Source organism: Mustela putorius, unplaced genomic scaffold, assembly GCF_011764305.1.
Source record: "Mustela putorius furo isolate JIRA1106 unplaced genomic scaffold, ASM1176430v1.1 tig00000905_pilon_pilon_pilon, whole genome shotgun sequence".
Classification (NCBI taxonomy): domain Eukaryota; kingdom Metazoa; phylum Chordata; class Mammalia; order Carnivora; family Mustelidae; genus Mustela; species Mustela putorius.
In genome coordinates this window covers 3,259,208-3,281,667 of record NW_025421511.1, presented here as the reverse complement: position 1 = coordinate 3,281,667, position 22,460 = coordinate 3,259,208, and the positions used below count along the sequence as shown (strand labels likewise).

At 41.8% G+C, this 22,460-nt stretch overlaps 1 protein-coding gene across 1 annotated transcript in view; it reads right to left on the bottom strand.

Moving 5' to 3' along the window:
• CSMD1 (CUB and Sushi multiple domains 1) overlaps positions 1-22,460 on the bottom strand; it is a 1,951,187-nt gene that overhangs the window by 1,359,173 nt on the left and 569,554 nt on the right. The window contains exon 3 of the mRNA XM_045086171.1: positions 6,555-6,667. Within this exon, the coding sequence (XP_044942106.1) occupies positions 6,555-6,667 (113 nt within the window). The remainder of the gene's footprint in view (positions 1-6,554; positions 6,668-22,460) is intronic.

Below are 22,460 nucleotides of genomic sequence, written 5' to 3'. Positions count from 1 at the left end.
TTCAGGAGAGAAATAAATCAGTGCTGACATTCTAAATAAAGCTTCGAGCTTGAAGGGTAATAATCTAGCTGCTCTTTCTAAGTCCAGATCCACGTGTGTTAGAGGAAAGAAAATGCGGCTTGAGTGATGTGTCAGAGGGAAATGCCAAACACATTGAGGCAACAAGAAACGCACGGTCGGTCCAGAGCCCCACCCCAGCCCGGAGCTCCTGACGCTGCGAACCCCAGAGCAAAAGGGGCTTCACTGGAGCCAAGACCCCCTATTCCCTGCTGAAAACCTAAGGACTCCATGAAAATGTTGGCCATTTGCATCCATGACATCAATGCGTAATAAATGATATTAATCCATTTTAAGTCCTCGCAAGCTTACAATAATGGCCTGTGTGAAGTCCATTATTTTTTAAACATGAACAGTTTGAGCACGTTGTGCACCATGAATCTCTTTGTGTGTAAACCCGTTCGGGGCTGTTTTAGAATCTTGTAGATGAGAGGATGTGCTAACCAGAAGGAAGATTAAATTCACATCAGTTAATCGGGGCACTTAAAGTGGTTTTCACTCTAGGGGTTGGGGGGAGAAGAAAAATACTAGATGAAATTAAGTCATGGTCAAAGGTAGATTTCTTATCAAGATCTCGTTTTGAATATTTAGATGCTGACAAATGTCAAGGACTCAAATGTTCCTTCAGCATCTACTACTCTCAAGGACACAGAGACGGGGAGCAGGACAGACGTTTCTCAAGGCCAGTCTGGAGGCAAACGTGCTGTGGGAATTCGGAACTTACCAAATGCACATCTGCCCTCTGCTTTCATGGTTCCCGACACCACAGCCATGTTGAAGGGCCCAAAGATGACAAATTGTGAAATGAAAGCACAGATTAAAAAACTGCAGTTTATGTAATAGTCCAGTGGAATTCATTCCGCTTCTGCTTACAGGATGACACAGAGGAGGTGCTGGAAGCCACAGATGAAACCACATCAAAGTGACCTCCTCGACTGAGGCGGGGCAGTGGGGCCCCGCTGCACGTCCCCGTGAACCCTGAGGAGAAGGGAGGCCCAGCATCTCCCCCTCCAGGCAGTCCTCCATCAACCTCCCCCCACTTCGGCATTCCTCAACATGGTACTCCGTTTTCTCCACAGCCTGGAACGTGACTCTTCCTCCCTCAGAAAGATCCCCCCCTTCCTCTCTTCCTGCAAAGCTTCTATTCAGCCCCTGACAGAATGAAGACATTTGTCACAGGAGTTTTTTAAACACATCATCTGAGATTAATTCTGTAAGGACCTGTACCTGGCCCCCAAGGGCAGCTGGCCTCCCTTCTTTGTCCAACCCTGTCAAACACCAACACTCGTCAAACATAGTCTCTATGTTCCCCTGAAAGGGGCCATGTTCTCCCTCATTGTGGCTTCAGAACCACCACGGCCTTCCCATGTTTGTGCTCCTATCACTCAGCTCCGCGCTGGGCCTCTGGGAGATGCTGAGTGAAGCTGAGTGAGTAAATGAGAGAAAGAATGAACGGGGACATGTGTGTGTTCATTTGCGTAACCACACACATTCCCCGGCGTACACCGGGGTGCCTCTGTACACACGTGGATGTAGTTGTGCATCACATGGGCAAAAACGTGATTCTCTGACTGTGTGCCCGCGTGTCAGTGCACACGTTCATGAGTTTGCATCTGCCGATGTCGCACGCAAATAAGAACATGAGCGGCTAAATCGCGAGGGAGTAAGAATTAGAACTTCGAGACGGAGGGGGCTTGCGTGTCCTCTGCTTTCACAAGTCTGTGGCTATGAGGTCTTGGCCAGCTGGATTCCTGTCAGTTATGACCTCACTTCCTCCACCTGAAAACACGAGGCAATCTAATTTCACTTATAGGAATCCTATAGGAATTTAATAAGAAAATGTATACAGGAGCTCATACCAGCCTACACACACACCTTAGTAAACCTAACGTACGCCTTAGTAAGCAGAACATGCGTTATAATTGGTAGAATGAAGGACTCTAAGTCAAAAATTTTTTTTAAAACCTTAAATAATTCCTTTAGAAGAACATTTTATAACCCAGGGGAGGCTCTTAAATTATCTTCATGGGCAATTGTTTTTCTCATTCCAATTAATGAACTGTTTTGTATGAAACACGATTTCTTGCCACAAGCAAATTTTTACTATTTAGCATGTCAAATTTCTCCTCATTATGCCACCAGTATTTGTTTCATTCAAATAGATCCTTCACTCAGAGTCTTCTACTACGCGCATAAAATTGAAGTCCAGTATAGTCTAAGACAGAAACTTGGAAAGATGAGGGAAAAGCTGAGTGTGTAAAATCAGCATCTTATGATCAAAATATATGACTATCTACACGTGTCGTTAAAAATGCTCCCTTTGCAGCTACCATGTCAGCAACAATTTTTAAAGAAATCTTAAAAAGAGTAGTTTCCCACAATTTATCAGTTTTGCCTAAGAATCCAGCGTAACCTTCCTTCAACCTCACCAGATGCAAATACTCAAAATGTGAGTATGATTTTCATTCTGATACCTTTAAAACATCTGCTGTCCCACAGATAAAAGCCCTTTGCCAATTGTTCAAAGAAAATTTGGTTCCCAACCAATGAATTGCCCTACACGTTTGAAAGATGTTCTATGCAAGGAAAGTATTGATTCTAGTGAATACACAGGGGACTCATTAATTTGAATCACAGAGTTGGTGTTTTCTACCCAAGTGTAAATGGTATTAGGCATAAAAATTCTATCTCACAGAAAATGTGGAATTATGAAAAATACAACCAATGTCCAAGAAACCTTACTTCACCTGCAAAATGTCTAAAAAGTCAACCTAAATTATAGTACATAATTGTGAAAATTGCATTTTTAAAAAATTTAATCAAGAGTAAAATGATTAAACATCAGCAAATAAAAATTAGGAAATAGATATTTGAATGATTCCCAGAACAAAAACCAACATGTGCATTAACATAAGAAAAGTCACTTAAAAATAAATCAAACTTTAAACCAAAATAACTCAAATGTCAGGTTGAAGAGTTTTCATGCTCTATTTGTGAATGTTCTTAACATTTAATTACTTTGTCATGAATTATAAAAAGCATTAGAAATAGAGGCATCTCAGAAAAAAAAAAGAAAGGGAGGAAGGACGGAAGGAAGGGGGAGGGGTGGACAGAAAGAAGGAAAGAAAAAAAGAGAGAAAGGAAGAAAGAAGAAGACATCTTTTAAAAGTGGGGAAAAAAATAAGAAGTGTTCTTTGGGGCACATTGTCTAGATTTTCACATCATTGAACTGATTTGTTCTCCTTGACCTCAAGTCAAGTGATGGCCATGCCTTGTCATGGGTGTTCGTCGTTACATAGTATTTGTATTAGTATTAGTATTTGTTACGTAGTATTTGTCACGCCTTGTCCAATCTCCTAATGCTATTTTTCTTAAGTTATACATAAACTTGAAATAAATGAAGCAATTTTTTTGGTAACTGAAATCTTAATGAAAAAAAGTTGACAAATAGAAATATAAAAGTAAGTGCTATTTACATATATGATATTTCAATATTGGGAAAATACAGGAGGTTTGATAGTAATCCATGTCATGGTACATTAAGTATAATCTCAATGTATTCTATTGTAAATTTATCAAAAAATGTCAATTCCTAGGTTTACTATAAAGAATAATGTTCCATGATGAACCTAGCAAATGCAATCTTATAAAAAACCCTATTAAGTTGGTAACTTTAATTTTACTGAAGTATGTATGTATTGGAATATGTTGATTTCACTGAGAATCTATAAATTTACTAAGACTCCGAAGGTCTCCATATTTAGACAGTCAATTACTGTTGATGAGCAATGTTACTGTGAAATTTATAAGTATTTCCACTTAATTTCCAGGGTTAAATTCATTGACTGAATGCATTAATTAGAATTTTAAAATTATTGTTTTCGTACGCATTATGTAGTATAATATTTCCATGCATGAATAATAATTTATGTAAATAGTGCCATTCCAAATCACTGCCAGAAAACTACGGAGTTCAGTGCCCCGATCAAACTTGTTATCAAGGTTATCATGTTTAGACCTATTGTAAAAGTTTGAAACGTTTTCTCCAGTTTAAGCAAATTTCAAACATCAGTCTGGTAATGTTAAATACACTCTAATTTTATCTGGAAAGTGGTAGTAGTTTAAGACTATAGAATATTATGTTTTTGGACAAGCTGATCGACTGTTCTATAAATTAAGTTTCCTTTAGAGGTCTTGGAAACGACATTAGAATCTTATTATAGTATTCAGATTAGAACAGTGACTTGATGGACAGCGTCCCCAAAATGAGAACTCGAGAGAATCAAGGAAATCTGAATCCCCCAGAGGATTCAGCGTTCTGGCTCCCAACGAAAATGTACATAATTTCCTGCCCCTTATCCTTGGTTCTGCTTTATATTTTATTTGGATTGGTATGTCTGTATATTTTATGCATAATTTTCAAGAAAGTCTCCCTTTCTTCAGTGGCTGTGCCTACACCTATATCTAACTTCCCTGTGGGAACGTGGACTATTGACAAGTCAGCTGGCGCTCACAGTGGAGGTTTTGCTCTCTTCCGGATAAATACTCCAGGCCCTCATCCTCTGTCGAGACCATAGTTAACTTTATTTCTCCAGGTACTACATATTGATTTTCTCAGGAGACCTTTAAGCTAACGGGGAAATATTTTTAAAACAGAGATACTAAATATTATATACAATTTTAGTTTTGTTGAAAAAGCACTTTTTAATGCAGTATCTTTTTTTGTTCTCCATTCAAGAAAAAGGCTTGTATCTGCTTGTAAATATCAGACTCTATTATAATGTCATTAATTAAAATATAAACTTCATAAAAAAGCATGTCCGCAGATCAACAACTTTACAATGCATGTTTAACTGAACTCCTGGTTAAGTAGGTTTCCTCTTCATTTAAAAAAAAAAAAAATTAGTAACTCATCAGTGTTCTTTGCCGTGGAGACAGTCTCCCCGATCGTGTGTTTTAAACCATCAGGAAAACCAGTAACATCCACAACAATAGGGCAGAGTCAGCAGAATTACTCATCTGGCAATTATCCAACATCAACCGCGTTTCCACAACATGTATCTTAGGAAATTGAGCAAAATATCATATTCCAGTACCGGCTCTGTCAGGAAGGAGAGGAAAATTGCCAGTTTCTAAAATATTGGAGCATTATCAACAATCTGAGCAAATACCAGATACGTGGATAGGACAGCCATGGGTAGCTAGGACCAGGTGCCTTAGAAACACTTTCGAAATGTTGAGCAGAAAAGAAATTATGTGAAGTTAGCGTATGTAGGAAGTGGTAGGTAGGCGCACCTTTGAAAGCTAATCGCACCTATTAACCTTCACTTAGCTTGTTACTCTCCAAAGATTAAGTTACTCCCTGATGGTAACAGACTTAAGCACCTGCAAGTGTATTCCATATCCTGATGCCAGCATATATGCAAATCCAGGGGCCGGAAAGACACTGGAATCAGAAGAGAAAATGATGCTAACCATCATTCCATCCAAAACACGAAATAAGAGGATAAACTGGGCTGTCTAGATACTTGTGCAAAGACAACATTTTACGCACGTTTTCTGGTAACGCATAGTAGCCAAGCTGAGCGGCACAAAGCACAGTAGATTTTATCTTTCCACAAAGAAGGGTTTTCCCCCAAGTGCACTGAGACTCTGCACAAAAGCACAGGCAGAGGGGACTCAATCCAGAACCACACCCTAAGGAAGCGAGGCCAAACTACCCATGGGCTTGTACCCCTCCCCATAACCTATTTCCAATCCACACGCTCGGGAATGGATTTATATTAAAGTTAATAGACTCTGTATTACACAGGAAGGAAAATCTTATACGTCTCGGTAACACAAGGTGAAAACAGACACACCTCAGCATTCACGCTTAAAGAATTACTAGAGTAACTTCTTAACACGGAATTCCTGAAAGGAGCATCTGAACCACTTCCTCTCTCCGAGGCTGAATTCTCTCATCTTTTTAAAATGTCTGTCCCCAAGTTCAACAGTAGTTCCACAATACCAAGACTCCAGTGGGCACCTAGGCACAAAATCTGAAAACACAAAATGCAGACGCCTTGCCATGACCAAACAGTAAAACCCAAATAATCTTCTCAAGTACAAGTCTCGGCTTTGACAAGAGAAACTCGCATCATGGAATTCTCTTCACTTAAGCACTCACGGCATCACTGTCCAGCGAAAAGTTAAGAATCAAACTCTTAAAACACTTCCAAGTTCAAAGTGAATTTTTCACGGGAACAGTGCTGCAAGTCAGTACTCAAAATGAACAAAACTTCTCCGCCACCCATCAAAAGGAAACCACTTCTCCAACGAACAAGACTACCGCCCAGAGAGGAACACGGTAAACACACAGTTCGCCCCGGAAAGTCTGGCTGTGACGGCCGTGACGGTGCTGGGCCATCAGGAATATATTGCACCACTGCACTGAGATCTGGAACCCGCGCCGCAAGCAGGAGCAGGTCTGGACAGCGCGCCCAGGAAGGTCCTACCTTCATACAGGGCCTTGAAGCCTTGGGCGCTCACGGCGAAGTCCGTCGTGAACCACAGCGTGAGGATGGAGCCCGTGCTGACGACGGACGACGGCAGCTGGAATCCCGACAGCCTAAACCACACAAAACAGAGCAACAGAATGAAACAGCATGAACTTGTGATTCAGCACATTTGATGACGTCATCGCGCGTCTGGCTCCACTGCCGCATATTCATCTGAGATATGAGCTGGACTATTACATCATCCACTCTCACGGTGTGGCCAGGTCACTGTGAGGAAGCACGTTCAGGCCACGGTCCATTTAAACCATGTTTTGAGAAAATTCTTTCTTGAAGATATTGCGCAATACATCACTGCAGGAGTCGGGGGCAGGAAACGTAAAGTCATCCTCATGCCTGCTCCGTGAAAATATGTGATTTATCGTGCACTTTGATTTGTCACTGTCCTCCTAAATTATTAGGTGGTAGGTTGTCACATCTCCTAGCTTTGTTTTGTTTTTGTTTTTGTTTTTTAAGATTTTATTTATTTATTTGACAGACAGAGATCACAAGTAGGCAGAGAGGCAGGCAGAGAGAGAGGAGGAAGCAGGCTCCCCGCTGAGCAGAGAGCCCGATGCGGGACTCGATCCCAGGACCCTGGGATCATGACCTGAGCCGAAGGCAGAGGCTTTAACTCACTGAGCCACCTAGGTGCCCCCCACATCTCCTAGTTAATGTGCTTATTCTTATTACCTGCCCCAAATAAATTATAGCTTTCTTGAAAAGAAAACATATACTAGTCACAGCATAATAAACAAAAATCAATTACTGGCTTGAGCAGAAGTCAAATGAATTGATTTTAATGTTTGGTTTTCAAGGTAAGTCTTTTGGATTCCTACCTATGTTTTTTCCCCTATCACTATCATTTTAGTGATGATAAAGTCAGCAGCCTGAATGAGTGAACTAGGATAATCATATATACTTTATGCATAATGCCTTATAAAGTAACAGCTTTCCAAAAGGTCGAAGAAATGCTTCATCAATTTATATTTTACCTAAAGTTTGCTAATTAAGTAGGTTATCTCTAGATATGTGATTTAGTACAGTCCAAAAACAACTTATTCCAAAAGGAGTAGGTCTGAATGTTCTTTCTTTGTAGGGATATTCTGGCTTTGCCAGTAAGTCTAGGGTATTGAATATCTAATTCCAGCTGCTATAGGTTTCAGAATCAAACTAGAAATTCATAAGAGAAAAATGACAGGACAATCACCAACCCCTAAACAGCACAGTTCTAAGTATCCAGGGATCGAAGAGGAAAATGAAGAAAAAATACATTCAAATGAATGAAAAGAAAAAGACAAGCTATCAAAAGCTGGAGAACTCAGTTAAGCAATGCTGAGAGGGAAATCAATAGTATTAAAAATACACATTAGAAAATAGGAGAATTCTCATATAAGCAACCCAAACCCCCATCTAAAGAACTTCAGAAAGGATGAAGAAAATAATTGCAAAGCAAAGGGAAGGCAAGAGGTATAAGATAAATGCAGAAATCAAAGTAACTTAAAATAGAAGAAAAACAGAAAAAAAAAAAACAATGAAACAGAAGCTGATTCTTGGCAAAGAGCAACAAATGTCTAGCAAGACTGACACAAAAAGTGGCAGCAGGTAGAAGACAAATACCTAATGTCAGGAATAAAACAGGAAATATTACTACAGACCCCACAGACATAAAATAATAAGGGGAAACTACAAAAAATACACACATAAATTTAATAACTTAGAAGAAACAGGCTGCTTCTTTAAAAAAGCACATAGTATCACAACTTCCTGAATACAAAACAGAAAATCTGAATAATGCTGTAACTATTAAACTCTGCCAGAAGAAATCCCCAGGCCAGGTGGTTTTATGGGAAATTCTACTGGCATAGACTGAATGTCTGTGTCCCCCCAAAAATCACATGTTGAAACCCAGCTCCCAAGGCGATGATGTTTAGAAGTACAGCCTTCAGGTGGTCATCGGGTCAGGAGGGCAGAGTCCCCATAAGTGGGATTAGCACCCTTATCAGAGAAATTCCAGAACATTTCCAGCTTCCTGCTATCATGTGAGGAAAAAGACAGCAAGAAGTTGCTTCTGTGTAACAAAAAACACTCCCACCAGACACCAGATCGGCTGGCACCATGATCCCAGACTCCCCTGTCTCAATAACTGTGGGAAATAAATCTGTGCTGTTGCTGAGCTGCTTGGTCTGTGCTATTCTGCTGTATACACTTGGACAGCTACCCAAACGCACTAAGATATCTACCAAACATTTGAAAAATTAACATCTATTTTACAGTCTCTTCCAGAAAACAGAAGTGGACGGGCAACTTCCTTGTGTGTTTTATGGCATTAAGGTTACCCTGTGCTACGGATTGAACCACTGCCCCTAAATTCACATACTGAACCCCTATTGTTCGGTGTAAGTGTATTTGGAGACAGGGCTTTCAGCAGATAATTAAGAAGAAATAAGGTCATAGTGTGAGGTGTTGATCTGATTTTATAAAACGCTCTTCTAAAGGAATTATTCAAGGTTTTTGTTTTTGTTTTTGGTCTTAAAATCCTTCATTCTGTCAGTTTGAACATGTGTTCTGCTTACTAAGGTGGCTTCATAAGAGCAATAGAAAGAGAAAGAGATTCCCTCCTGCCCCCAGCGTGCATTCGCTAAGCAGAGGCCATATGAGCAATGCTGAGGAGGCAGGCGTCTGCGAGGCAGGAAGAGTCCTCCCCAGAAGCTGATCATGCCGCCCTCTGCTACCAGGTATCCAGCCTCCAGAACTGTGAGAACATAGATCTCCACTCTTGAAGCCACTCAGTGTATGACATTTCATTGTGGCTGCCCAAGATCAGATACTCTGACACCAAAACAAGACAGAAACTTTGCAAGAAAACAATGAACCAATATTAGCTCTCAAAAATATGGGCATGAAAATTTTTAACAAAGAGCAAAAAGAAGAAATACATAACAAGAATGATCCCTCATGACCAAGTGGTATTTATTCCAGGGATATAAATATGGCTCAATATTTGAAAATCAGTCAACATAATCTATCATGATGGCCTAAAGAACAAAATCACTAGATCGTGATAATCTATGTAGAAAGAAGGCACTGAACATATTTAAACATCCAATCATGAGAAAACTTTCCAGCAAAATATGAATAGAGGAAAACTTCCCCAACTTGACAGTGGATATCTTAAAAAACCTAAAGCCAACATGACATTGGATGGTGTAAGACTGCAGGCTTCCCCCTAAGACTGAGAACAAGGCAAGAATGTCTGGTCTCATTAGTTTTATTCAACACTGTGCTGGAAGATCTAGCCAGCACGCCGTAAGCCAAGAATAGAAAACAAATGCATATGAATTAGGATGCAAGAAATAAAACTGCCCCTCTGTGCAGGTGACACAATTGTCTACATAGATAAGGCCAAGGGGTCTATAAGAAAATGCCTGGAAATAATACTTGAAATGAGCAAGTGCACAGGATACACAATGAACATACCAAATTCAGTGGTATTTCTGCAGACCAGCATGGAACACACGGGCACCAAAATGAAATATTATAATGCCACTTACGATCATTTTAAAAAAGACTTAGCTGTAACAAGACGGCACAAAACTATACCCTTGAAACTGTGCTCTGCTGAGGAAAGAAATCAGTAAGAAGCTAATAACTGTAGCAATACACCATGCTAACAAATTGTAACCTCAACACTATAAAGATATCAATTCTCCGCAAATTCATATTCAGGTTTATCATTATTACTGTCAAAATCCCCACAAGATTTTTTTGAAGATAAAGACAAGATTTTTCTAAAAAATATTTTAGAAGAAAGCCTTCAAGACCCAAGATGCCTGGGTGGCTCAGTACTTTAAGAGTCTGCCTTTGGCTCAGGTCATAATCTCGGGGTCCTGGGATCTCGTCCCGCATCAGGCTCCCTGCTCAACAAGGAGCCTGCTTTTCTCTCTCCCTCTGCTGTTCCTACTGCTTGTGCTCTCTGTCTCTCTCCCTCTCTCTCTCAAATAAATAAATAAAATATTTTTTTAAAAAAAAGAAAGTCTTCAAACCCCAATAGAATAGTTTAAATAATTTCAGAAAGAATAAATCAGGATACTCAATTTCCAAGACTGATTTTATAAATTCAGTAATCAAGATCATGTGTAATGGCAAATTAACAGATCCATACAGCAGTGGATGAGAACACAGAACCCAAAAACAGACCCACACAGACATGCCCAACAGAGTTCAAGGTGTAAGGCAGGTCAGTGGAGTAAAGATAACCTTTCGACAATGATGCAGGAACAAACAGGCATCCACAGGTACAACAACAACAACAAAGCTGAGCCTCTAACAGAATCCAAAACTCTGAATAATAATAAACTCATCGATCATAGACGTAAAGGTAAAGTTATGAAAAATTTAGAAAAAAACATAGAGGAAAGTGTAGGACTAGCTGAAGAATTCCTAGACTGGACACCAAAAGTATAAATTTATAAAAGGAAACGGAAATATTATTCTTCATAAAAATTAAACCCTTTTTTGTGGAAGACCCTATGAGAAGAAGAAAAGTCATGCTGTGCCCTGGTAGGAAATATTTGCAAACCACACGTGTGACAAGGTTAGGTGTCTAGAATACGGGAAGAACATTGAAGACCCAGCAGTGAAGAACAAACAATCCATCAGAAAACAGAGAAAAGATATGAAGAGTCACGGTATTAAAGGGTTGTGGAGATGGCAAGTACGCGCATGAAAAGATTCTCAACATTATTAGTCACTAGGGAAGCACAAAGTAGAGCCACAAGGAAATGCCACTACCTACATGTGCCAAGTGGCTAAAGTAAAACGCAGTGACCGTACCAAAGCCGGCGAGAACGTGGAGAAAACTGGTTGTTCACCCGTCACTAGTAACTAGTAAGAACAACCACACTGGGAAAAAGAGTCTTACAGTTTCTTAAGTCAAATACGTAACAACCAAGCAATTGCTCTCCTAGACATTCACCCCAGAGAAATGATTTATGGTCACCCAAAACCCACACACAAATGCCTACAGTATCTTCATTCTTAATATCAAAACTTGGCAGCTACAGCAATTCCAACAGGAATTAGACGTAAAGGTAAAGTTATGGATGGTGCTGGAACAAGGATACGCCCACGGACTGATGTCATGGAGGAGAGAGCCTAGAAACAAACCCATGATGATACGGCCAGTGTCTCTCCAACCAAGGAGGCAAGAATACACACTGAGAAAAGACTGTCTCTTCAACAAACGGTGCTGGGAAAACTGGGCAGCCACATACAAAACAATAAAACTGGGCCATTTTCCTGAACCACTCACTAAAGTAAACTTAAAATGGACAACAGATCTAAATGGGAGATTTGAAATCATAAAACTCCGAGAAACGAACACAGGCCGTGATCTCTCTGACGTGGGCCATCGCAACATTTTTCTAGCTACGTCTGCCTCCTGACGCAAGAGAAACAAAAGGAAAATGAAGCTTTGGGGATTGCACCAAAATAAAAAGCTTTTGCACAGTGAGAGAAACTACCAGCAAGATGAAAAGGTGACCTACTGAATGGGAGAAAATATTTGTCCATCATACATTCCAAAGGGAGTTAATATTTAGAATATAAAAATAATTTGCACAACTTCACAACCAAAAATATCCAATTAAAGAACGAGTAGAGGACCTAAATAGATATTTTGCCAAAAATGCCATACAGACATTTGACACAAAAAGATGCCCAGTATCACTCATCGTCAGGGAAATGGAAATCAAAACCACGATGAGACTGTGCCTCCCAGCAGGCAGAACAGCGAGGGTCAAAAAGATAAGACATTACGAGTGGCGGCAGAGACGTGGAGAGAAGGAACCCTCGCGCACGACCGGGAGGGACATGAATCGGGGTGGCCAGCATGGAACGCAGTGCAGAGGTTCTCAAAAAGGTTAAACTAGAAATGCCACATAGTCCAGCAATTCAACCACGGGGCATTTACCCAAAGAAAACCAAAACAATCATAAACACTGTGTTTATTGCAGAATTATTTACAATGGCCAAGCTATGCAGGCGAGTCAGGTGTCCGTCAACAGATGAATTCCATAAGGAGAAAGCTGTGATGTGTACATATGTGAGTGTGTGTGTGCGTGCGCATGGTGTCTGTGTATACACAGAATGGAATGGACACACACACACACAACTGCACACATACACCACGGACTATTAGTCATAAAAGAAGGATGCTGTTTTGCCATTTTTGACAACTCGGTTGGACCCGGAGGATATAATGTTAAAATATCAGATAAAGATACGAAATATAAGATAAATACCATATGATTTCACTTGTGGAATCTAAAGAACAAAACCCAAAGAAACAAAAAATAGAAACAAACCCAGAAATCAAACAACAAAGTGGTGGTCAGGGAAGGGGGGAGGGAAGACGGGCACCACGGGTGAAGGGAGTGGGGGGCACGGGCTTTCAGGAATGCGCTGAGTAAGTCACGCGGATGGGAGGCCCAGCACAGGGACCCTGGTCAACGGCGCTGTCAGAGCGCCCTATGGGGACACATGTTGCTCCCCTTGGGTGGGGCACAGCGTAACGCACAGACCTGCCGAATCGCTGTGCGGTGCCTGAAACTAAGGCAACATCGTGTGCCAACTGCACTTCAACCTTTAAAAAAAGAAATAAAAAATTGGAAGCAACTCAAAGGTAAATGGTTCACACACAGTAATAAATAATAATATAGTGTTATTATATAACAAATAAAACAATAAAATAGTAAATGTTACTATAATAATAATTTTATCAAGAGAAATGAACTGTGGGCGTGCACCACCTGGATGAACCTCCACAAAACTATGCACAGTGGGAAAAAGTCAGCCCTTCAGGGTTGCAGAGTCTAAAACATTCTTGAAATGGCAATACTATGGAAGACAGGAACAGAGCTTCTGTGGCCGGCCATGAGGGAGGCGGTAGGGACAGAGGGACATGTGAGTGACTAAGTAGAATTAAATGCGGATTCTCATGGGGCTGCAAAGTGGTCTGTGTTTCCACCGATTCAATGTCAATATTCTGTGGTGTTATTGTACTACGTGCGGTTCTACGAGAGGTTACCTTTGTGGAAACCACATAAAGAGTACCCAGAATGCCCCTGTGTTACTCCTTCAGCTGCGTGGAAATCTGTACTTACCTTAAAGAGTTTAATAAAACAACAGGTCGGAGGGTTGGGGACTGAGAAGCAGTCAAGAAAATATTAACAGATGAAAATAACCAAGTTTGTAAAAAAAAAAAACCAAGAAAACAGTATTTAATAACAAAACATTCTCTCATCAGGTTCCAAAACTAAACTGAACAAAAATTGTTGTGGATTATTTCATTTGGTCATTTGCCAATTTTAAACGTTTATTAGTATAGGTTTAGACATCACATAATGTAGTAGCACTTTAAAATAAATACAAACGTGTTTTCTTTAACAAGTTTGATAAAGAATTGTGATTTTGAAAGGGCACGGTCGAAGAGTATTAGCTCGGAAAAAAAGCAACACAATGCTTAGAGTTCTAAAAACAATGTATGTGACTATGGTTTGCAAGTTTGGGGGAGTTTAGCATAGATGAAATATATACACTCAGAACCTGCTTCAAACAGTTGAAATGGGACGTACACAGTCCTCGTTGAGTACAAGGGAATGGAACCCAACACTGGTTGAGCATGAAGAGAGAATGAGCTGGTCCCGCTGACCAGAAAGAACATTCAGGAGCTAAATGTGATTTCGACGTTTATAGCTGTTCCTCCGTCACACCAACTGAGGAATGTCCGTGATCAAACAATGTTACAGAAAAGGCCCGTAAAGGGCTCCTGGGTGGCTCAGTGGGTTAAGCCTCTGCCTTTGGGCTCGGGTCATGATCTCAGGGTCTTGGGATCGAGCCCCGCATCGGGCTCTCTGCAGGGCAGAGAGCCTGCTTCCCCCCTCTCTCTGCCTACTTGTGATCTCTGTCAAATAAATAAACAAAAATCTTAAAAAAAAAAAAAAAGAGAGAGAGAGAGAGAGAGAAAAGGCCCATAGCACACAATCTTCCATTTCTTTAAACATTTGCTGTTGAGAACAGCCTTTACTGCGTCACTGACATCACTTCCATGTAGACGCTGGGGACTAACGTTAGTGTTCTCTTTCTCTGAGGGGTACCTGTTCTTAGGAACAACTGGTCTGTTTTTAACCCCTAGGAAATCATGGAGCTGTTGAAGTATGTCCCTTAGTGTTGACTAAAACACAAAACACAACAGAGCAACTCAGACCCAAATTTCTGGCCTTTCCAAAGCAGCACGTAAATCTGAAGAGACCTCATTCCAGATTCTATACATCTGTCTCCTTTCTAATTCTTATCACGCTGCCAACCAGGTCTCTCTGTATCTTGGTAAGCAACCTTAATTCCGGCTATAAGGAATCAGAGGTGAATAAAATTGTAAGTTAATGAAAGCAAACAAGAAAGCAAACAAGACCAGCTTTCCCATCCCTGCTCCCATCAAGCCCCGTTACCTACATACGACCGTAAGAACATCCGATGTCTTCCTCATGCACCGTGACTCAGAATACTGGTATTTCAGAAGACAGAGACTCTAACATATTATTTCAACCACTTTAACATGGAATGTAAATCAACCCATAAATACATAGGGTCCCTCTGTACAAAGGATTTTTTTTTTTTTTTTGCTATAATTCTGCCTAATAAGAGTAAGTGGGCTTTACTACACAGTGTGGCCACCTTGGGCAGCAGGTGGCCCCAGTCTGGGCTAGAAGACGGTCTGTTTTCCCCAGAAGATGGGGCTACTCCAAAGTCCATGCCAAGGTCAACCCTGGAGAAAACAACCCTATTATCCTCATTCCAAGCATTGGGGATTTTGTTCATTTGCTTGTTTGTTTCTGACACCCTAACTGAATCATTTGCAGGAAGAAAAAGAGAATAATTAGTAAAGGGGATAGGGTATGAGAACAGTAACAAGAAAGCCATTTCACTGTCGGTAGAAAACAAAGTGTGGCCCCTAATGGTCCAGCTATGTCTCTCTCTGTCTCTCTGTCTCTCTCTCTCTCTCTGTCTTTCTCTCTCTTTCCAGTGACGTTCCAATGTCCGATAGAATCTCCTTTACACGACTTTCTGGGACCGGGAGAAAGGAATCCCATCTCACAGACAGCAATGTGGGGAAGCAACAGAGCATGCATGTGCAAGGAGAGGGGGTGTGGGGGAAAGCAGAGAATGGGGGAGCGGAAGCACCAACACAAGCCAGGTACCTGCTCACTCGGCGCAAACATGAGTCTCAAAATCGAACAAGCTCATTCTGTTCCCACCCCTCAAGAAAGTCCTACAATGAACTGCATGTAGAAATAAATCCAGACTATTTCCACTCCGTTATCATTCAAGAGACTCAAGTCACTGTTATCCATGGAATAATCTTGAATATTGAACCTGGCATTGTGGAAGGAATAAAGGGGGAAAAAAGAAGCAGATTCAGTGAAAAGCGAAACAGAAACAGATGACTGGTATGAGTCTAGTTTATTTCCCAGAAATTAATGAGCAAGTTATGACTCCATCAAACAGACGCTTACTCCCAAATTACACACTGTACATACTGCATAATCTATAGTTTTTGTGATTTTAAAATGTCAAATATCTTTAAAACTACAGTTTAGTTAAATGTCAAGTGAATGCTTTAAGTAAATTAGGAAAAAGAAAAAAAGGTCCCTAACTTAAATCTTTTCTCAGTGAATGTAATTGCTTTAAAGAAAATCTCTGCAAGGCCAACTGTTGCCGAAATCACATTAATACTCCATAATTGATAACATCACATTTCATACCATATGCCAGTATGGATATCCTCATAACTTATAAAAAAGCTTGTCTTAACACGGGGAGTGAGATTAGAACCATACCCCAGGAGTTAGCAATGATCTAAGAGATTAATGTATTAAGGGTTTCACCAATCAGATTAATTTCCTGAGAAAGGGTCCAAGTCCTGACTGAATGCCTTCAAGGCTGAGGAGACCCTACAAAGAAGTTAATTATACTATTAACTAATAACTTAGTTTTTTTTTTGTTTTTTTGTTTTGTTTTGTTTTTTAGGAATCTATCTCTCTCTATGATGTTCAAGTATTGGTCCTATTACTAGTACTTCTCATAGTTTTCATACCATGGAATAAAATATGAGGCTTTGTTTTTCAACAAACCATCTGTTGTGTGGTTATTACTACTATCTTAAGACTTGTGACTCTCTAAGTGTCTTACTGGAGCCTGAACATTACTCTGTGTTTAGTTTGCAGTACGATACTGCGTAATGAGAATCAATTCTTTATCTATTCAAGAACTTTCCTGGACTTCTCCTGAAAGTCATATTCAGGATTAACACATTCTAGGCATTCAAAAGCTTCTCTTCTAGAGTGAAAGCTAAGAAAATACATGGAATATTCTGGAATATTCTGGAACACATGAAATCTCACAGCTGCCCAATTTGATGGTGGGAATATGGTGCTATATGTAAAGTTCTTGGTAACCACTATATGTTCAACAAGATATAAAATCCATGATGTTCTCCAAAACCTCATAAATTCCTTTTCAATGTCTTAAAATAAATCGGGGCCTCTGGGTGACTCAGTGGGTTAAAGCTTCTGCCTTCAGCTCAGGTCATGATCTCAGGGTCCTGGGATCGAACCCCACATCCAGCTCTCTGCTCACCGGGGCTTCTGCTCCCTTCTCTGCCTACTTGTGATCTCTGTCTATCAAATAAATAAAATTTTAAAAAGATAATACAGGATCTCAGACCGGTAGACATAGCCCCAAATTAAAAATTATACATTAAAATTTGGGGGGAAAAACTGTCTTCCAAATCATCACAGGATTATGTAATCATAGGTGATAAAACTGCCTATAAATGAAATGAACCATTTTGTAGCAGAAATAAGAATCTGACAGTCACCTATAGATGTGGCAGAAAAACTGGGATTAATTTCCAGGTGGTGTATCCTGATGTTGAATCATAAGAAAACAGAAAATATTGTCAGTGAATTCCTCAAGTTTTATATTTCCAGCTACCAGGCATCTATGATGAAGTTAACTAATTGTTTGCTGAAAGTTATTCAAGGTCAGGCATTAGAATTTGTCCAAGACTGGTTGCAGGTGTAGGAAAAAATGTTCTTTACGGGAGCAGAATTTTAAAGTAGGAAGTAGCATTAAATAACATGAGCTGTCAGTTATTTCAGCTTTTTACTTTACGGAGAGAAGATCGGATGCCGAGAGAGACTCAGCGACTTGGCCCGAGCGGTGCACACAGCGCCAGAGCCCACGCCGAGCACTGAGCTCATCTTCCTCCCAAGCCAGCGGTTTTGCCACTTAGTCATTTCGAGGTGACCTGTCCAGTGGGCGGACTTACGGACACGGCCCTTTCTTTCTCCTCCCCCCGTTCTCCCCCTCAGTCCCTCTTCTTTACGGGAAGTAGTTACCACTGCACCGACCGCGCCAAGAACTCTTGACACTCGGAGCACCTGCCTGTCAGTTCAAGTGTCGGGCTCAGGGTCACGCCGCCAGCTGTGAACCTGCAAGACTATGGCACCACCCCTCCCCCGTTAGAGACTGGGTTTCCCGGTGGAGGGATGAGGACGGTGCCGGCAGCAAGAGCGACCTGCCACCTCAGGATGTCCCCAGCGACCCGAGGTGCACGCAGGTACCTACGGAGACGGGTTTCTGCTGCAGGGGGCCCTGCGAGACCCCACCCTCGTGAAGAGCCCCTCATGCCGGAGCCCCGGGTCGTGCGCGCAAGCACCGCAGGGCAGGTCCCTCTCCGGTGACATTGCACAGCGCAAGCGCGAGCTGAAGACTCTGCCACCCAAGAAACATAAGAGGCGCGTCCTGGTCCCCAGTCCCCGAGAGCACGTGAGCAGCTCCATGAGCTCCCGACAAAGCCCGGCGCAAGTTACATCTCCGATTGTGTCCGCAGGAGGCAGCTCTGGGGCCATGGGGAGGCCCTTGTGCTCTTCGGGCTGTGGGTCCTGCCAGACCCTTGGACTTAGATACCGTCCAGACAGCCTGGAAGCACGTAGGTAACATTTTGTAAAAGATGGAATTACACACACCCGTGCACACACACACCTACACACACCTACACACACACGCGCCCACCATCTGTGCACACACACACCTACACACACACGCGCCCACCATCTGTGCACACACACACCTACACACACGCGCGCCCACCATCTGTGCACACACACACCTACACACACACACACGCCCACCATCTGTGCACACACACACCTACACACACACACACACACGCCCACCATCTGTGCACACACACACCTACACACACACACGCCCACCATCTGTGCATACACACACCTACACACACACACGCCCACCATCTGTGCACACACACACCTACACACATGCACCCACCATCTGTGTACACACACACACACTCACCCACCTACACCTACACACTCCACACACATTCACACACAACCACACACCCATATGCACACACCTCTCACACACATACACACACATACCCACCCACTCCTACACACACATGCACACACACGTACTTATGCATACTAAGTGAGGAATCTACCTCAACTTTAATAAATGAAAATTTCTGTCATTATTTGGGAAGGGACTAGGTAGAAATCACTACGAAATTAGGGACACCTGGGGGACCCCATTGGCTAAATGTCTGCCTTCTGCTCCGGTCGGTCATGATCCCATGGTCCTGCATCAGGACCAGCATCAGGCTCCTTGCTCAGTGGGGAGCCTGCTTCTCCCTCTGCCTCCCCCTCTCCCTGCCTGTTCTCTCTCTGACAAATAAAATCTTAAAAAAAAGAAAAGAAAAGAAATTTCTATAAAATCTAATTTAAACAGTAACATATTATTGTTATATCTTGACTTGTGGCCTTTCAAAATAATGCCTCTTTTTCTGTTCTGTTCAACATACCACTTATTTCTAATAATTAAGATAAAACATACAAATCCACTCATAATATCAATTTCAAATATACATTTTATCATAGCATGCTGTCCATAAATATACACATTCAAGCTGTTGTGTAATTCCATTGCTAAAAAAAAATGCTGGATTTTAAGCTCAGGGACCATCAGTTTATTCCAGCTTTCTTGTCAAAGACTAAGTTAAATACCTTCTACTTTCTTTAAGTTAAGATTTTCAAATTTTTTTGGCCTCTTTGGTAGGTCATATGATTGGCCCAGCTGCAGAGGGTGGAAGAAGCTGCTACACTTGGTCATTACTGCTCCGTAATTGATTGTACAATTTATTGCTAATGTCATTAAGAAATTAAAGCTGCAAGTGCTGTGTTTCCATGAGACCATTCCAAGCGCGGATATGGCCGTCTGCCCTGCCTGCTTCCCGCTGACAAGCTCTCCTCACGTCTCGGAGTCTAGTTGACTTAGGAAGAAGAAAGATATCTGGTCATCCGGTTTGGTTGCTCTATCTTAGCCCGACACTGAGTTCCTATCAACACTGAGTTGCGATTATTAGCAGACCAAGAGAGTCTGGAGGCAAAACATTTTGTAAAGTCCTGCTGTCCATTCGCTAAACGACAAGGAATACACACAACCGAACCAGGGGAAAATCAACTTTAACAAAGGAAAAGTAGGGCTTCCTATTGTAAGACAGCTACTTCTCGTCCAAGAGTCAAGACATCTTTTCCTACTGTCTAGTGCTTCCTAGGAGCTAAGTCATTCTCGGTAGCTTGTTATCTGCCCTTGAAGTGATAGCACAGGAGGACACCTAAATGCTTCACTGGTGCCTTTCTCAAATCGTTTTTCATGCTAATTTCAGGAATAAAAAATTCTTACGCCTAGTGGTACCTGTGTTAATATCTACATGTCTAAGGACGAAGGGACATATACATACGCAATGTGTTTTCCTATGATAAACTAGAAATCTTCCCCATAATTTAATAATGTGCTTATGCTCAAGCTACTTTAAACAATATTTATACTCCAGAAATTTCAGGGTTTTTTCTCGTATCTATGAAAATTAACATGTATATATTTTACAGAACTCTTAGAAATGAGAATTGAAGTCCTAAAAACACACACATGTGCAGACACACAAACACACACACACACACAGACTTGATGCTATAAGCCACACACAACTTTCTTCTCAGGAGTTCTGTGTGAGAGACAGACTGCTCTCTTAAAGGATCATCTCTCTCTCTTACATTAATGTATTTGACACTATTTTGAAAATGTCACCCTATTTCTAGTACCTTCTTGATCATGAGAATACTCTGTCCGTTTTCTCCTGATACTTTTGGTCCCATCGCTCAGCAACAGCCCTGTGTGCACACACGCATACATGCATATGTACAAAATACAGCTCAAGAGCACCAAGCACATCAGCCTTCCGGGCTTCAGAATGTTCTACAAACCCTGGCTGAGTCCGACCTGTTGCCAAGTCCTTCAAGCAATTACAAAAAATGAAGAGGTTGTTGTAATTTAGACTAAAGAGTCCCCGTTGGATCAAAAGCTGGTAAGGCAAGGGCTCGTTTCATTGCAGGAGGCCCGGGTGTGCACTCATGACCCAGACGAAGTCGGGCTAGACCTGAGAACAGAATGAGTGCGCAGACCAGTGGCCTCTGCACTGGGTCCTCCTCGACTAGGACCCCGTGCAACCAAAGGAACAGAAACTCCGGGAAGGTGGCGGTGGGGGGGGGGGGCTGCGCACTGTGGCCCCTGCCCGCCCTCTGCCCCCGGCCAAGAGCTCCCAGGATTGCCTGCAGCTCACTTGTTGAAATATTCCCAAGACTCTCTCCCATCAGAGACGGAGTCCAAGAATAAAGGAATTAAAGAAAAATCATGGAAATAACTGTGATCGTACTGACTGTTCTGACTCCACAAAACAAGGTTCGGTGTGGATCTATCCTGCTGCCCTCTGGTCTGCCAACACTAGGGAAAGGCTCCTTAGGTCAGCCAGGGTCCACCTTCCCCCCAACCCCCAATCTCCTCACTGCCCCAGGGAGTTAGGCAGGGGTTTCTCACGTGGTGGTAAATGCTTTGGAGGAAAAATTTTCTAAAATCACATTTCTCGTTTTGGTGCCTAATATTTTATAGCGAGAGTAATTAAACCATTGCATTTGCTTTAACTTATACCTTGTCTTCAAAGAGGTTTATGTTATATATATATAAGATCAGGTCATGATCTCAGGGTCCTGGGATCGAGCCCCCGCATCGGGCTCTCTGCTCAGCGGGAAGCCTGTTTTCTCCTCTCTCTCTGCCTGCCTCTCTGCTTACTTGTGTTCTCTGTCCGTCAAATAAATAAATAAAATCTTTTAAAAAAAATGCTTCTTGTTTTCACAAGCTCCCCTGCGCACACCCCGGTTCCTCCGTGGGTCGCTCCATCCCAGAAGCCCGAGCAGCCTCTCGTGCGGGGAGGGGGGCTTCACCCTCGCTACCCGTCATCGCACTGAACGAAACTGTGCCCGGGAGGGCACTCACTCTCTCATCAAAGGGCTACTCCAATAGAAGTGCCTCTGGAAAGAATGAACGTTCCCCAGATTGCACTCTAAACAAATTTGCCAAGAATTAATTCCACTCATCCTCTTTTTCTACCAAAGCATCAAGTTATTTTGAGAGAGTTATTTCATAATTACAGTGTCTGTAACACGCTACTGGAAACAAAACTCTGAGCCGATTCTGCCCCCAAGCATGAAAGAACATCCTCTCAATGTGACTCTATTATGACAATAGAAACAGCATCATTGATAAATAACATTAAAATAGTAACAGCGTTTCCCACTCATGAATATGACTGCAAGTGCTCCACTCCGAAGCTCTCCGCCTCCGCTCCAGACCCTTCTAAGCTGTTAATGTCATTTCCACCTG